Source organism: Tigriopus californicus, chromosome 7 (genome assembly GCF_007210705.1).
Source record: "Tigriopus californicus strain San Diego chromosome 7, Tcal_SD_v2.1, whole genome shotgun sequence".
Lineage (NCBI taxonomy): Eukaryota > Metazoa > Arthropoda > Copepoda > Harpacticoida > Harpacticidae > Tigriopus > Tigriopus californicus.
Window position 1 is genome coordinate 8,839,444 of NC_081446.1, and position 2,047 is coordinate 8,841,490.

Here is a 2,047-nt window from a genome sequence, read left to right on the forward strand (position 1 = left end):
CTTTCCATGAAGCTCTCTTCTCACTCGGCAATTCATGCAAGAAGTTTCATCTTTTTCAGAAAGATACACCATGGCAGGCAGCATGACAGCAAGGCAGTGAGGCAGTATTTAAGTCAAGAGTTTCAAGATTCACTTCACTCCATCTGAGTGGACCAAGGATGCTGACGATGCACCCGAAGTTAATTCATGTGAGTCTTCAAAACAGCATGTTCTAAAGCTGAAAATGAGGATGTTGAACATGTTGTTTTAACACTCGCCATTCCAACGCTAAGGAAGCCTCGCTCATTTTCCATTGGATTACTGGTTGGGCTCATCCGTGATCCACCACGGTGGTTACTCGAGTTCACGGCTTGTTTGGTTTGCTTATTGCCGACGTTTTGTGGGTTCATGCTTTTCGTGCTCTTTTTCGGTGGTCGCTGTGGTGATCGGTTGGTTGTCTTGTTCGCAACACGATCATATTCTGGGTGGGTGGTCAGTTTTTCTCCCCCCCAAAGACGAGTTGGGTGCGTCTGAAACAACGAAGGTTCAAATCTTCGCTTAGATGACTAGTCTGAATGCCTCAAGTCTTTAGTGTCGGTGTTGTTCATTCTTCTACCTTTTCTGACAATCGCCATACCTGCATGAAAGGGCTAAAGGGTTAGGTTGATCAATGAGCCCTCCCTGGGATCGAGTTCAGATTGTTCTGAGGATCGAGTAATGCACCGTTTGCAAATATCTTGGTCGTTGAGTTCAATGGGCATAAAGAATGAACTTATCATGTGTGTATAACTTTTTGAAGCTAAAACATTGACCCAAGATTTACACATTGTGTAATAGGGCCAAAATAGACAAGACAGCATCGCAGAGTTCAGCAAGCCAATGGTTCAAAATGCCTAGGCTCAGCTGTCATCGCGGCCTTACGAATATGAAGTATGTCTAGCAATTAAATGAGCATCATTGCCAACATCCCAATACATCATCATCATCTCTCGTGTTGACTTTGCCGAACAGATCGCACAAATCGGAAACCGGTGTTCTTGGTACTCACCCGTAGACGGAAAGATGGCATGTGGTATCATCTCAGAGCTTGAGTCCAAGTCTTACCAAGCTGAACGGACTGTAGCTGGAAATGATGACGATCTCTCTCTCTCTCTCGAGCTTGAAACCACCAATTACTCCTTGACGGCGAGTTGGAGTCGAGTTTTAACAACTTATTTGCTCAAACTGCCAAATACATACCCCCCCAAATCCCAAACCCCCAAAAGCCAAAATAGACTTGATGAGCTTCTCAGATGCTCCGGCCAGCCACAGAAAAATTGCCGACTGTTGAGGAACTTGACCAGAAACATGAACACTTTACACGTTGGGTGAGGTATGAAATGGCTGTTGGTTGAAGAGTAGCTAAGTAGGTACGTAGTGGTCGACGATGACAACGTGTTTAAACTGGTAGCGTAGTGCTACTAGTGGCAATGGCAATGACCATTCCTCAAATATGAGGCCATTTCGTCGTGAGAGCCCTTTTCCCTCTGAAAATGGGTGAGCATAACAAAATTGCTCGTTGATCACTCCCAGTACCATGGTTTGACACAGTCATCAACATTTCATGGAATACCGAGTAGTGGTGTAAGAAGGAGTCACTCAAAACTCAAAGGAAGTCAATTGTCGATGAGGGGTGCTGGACTTTTTCAACTCGGGGGAGCTGGGAAGATCACCAGGATCACCGTAATGATAATGATGATCATAATCCCAAGAGAACCACTCCGCACATTCTTGCGAGAAAAAGAGGGGATTCACATGGAAAAAAAGACGAAGAAAACCCCGGGCCGTGAGTAATTAAGTCGTCAAAAACTCTCCCCACCCCTTGTTTATGAAAGAAATGACGCGTCCCAAGCTCAAAGTCTCCCTCACATCCCCAAACAAGTGACTGATCAGTGGTCTGTGACCATGGTTCTATCGCATAAGACAGGATCTTGTTGACTGCTAATACATCTTGATCTAATTCGAGCCATTTCTTTTGATGTTGCAGGTGTGTCGTGTTCCCAGGATCAGTTTTTTCGTGCCAAACCCC

The 2,047-nt window shown here is 45.1% G+C and overlaps 1 protein-coding gene across 1 annotated transcript in view; it reads left to right on the top strand.

Moving 5' to 3' along the window:
* Positions 1-1,511: 1,511 nt before the first annotated feature.
* LOC131883444 (synaptogenesis protein syg-2-like) overlaps positions 1,512-2,047 on the top strand; it is a 34,717-nt gene continuing 34,181 nt past the window's right edge. Inside the window, exon 1 of the mRNA XM_059230920.1 lies at positions 1,512-1,515. Coding sequence (XP_059086903.1) covers positions 1,512-1,515 — 4 coding nt within the window. The remainder of the gene's footprint in view (positions 1,516-2,047) is intronic.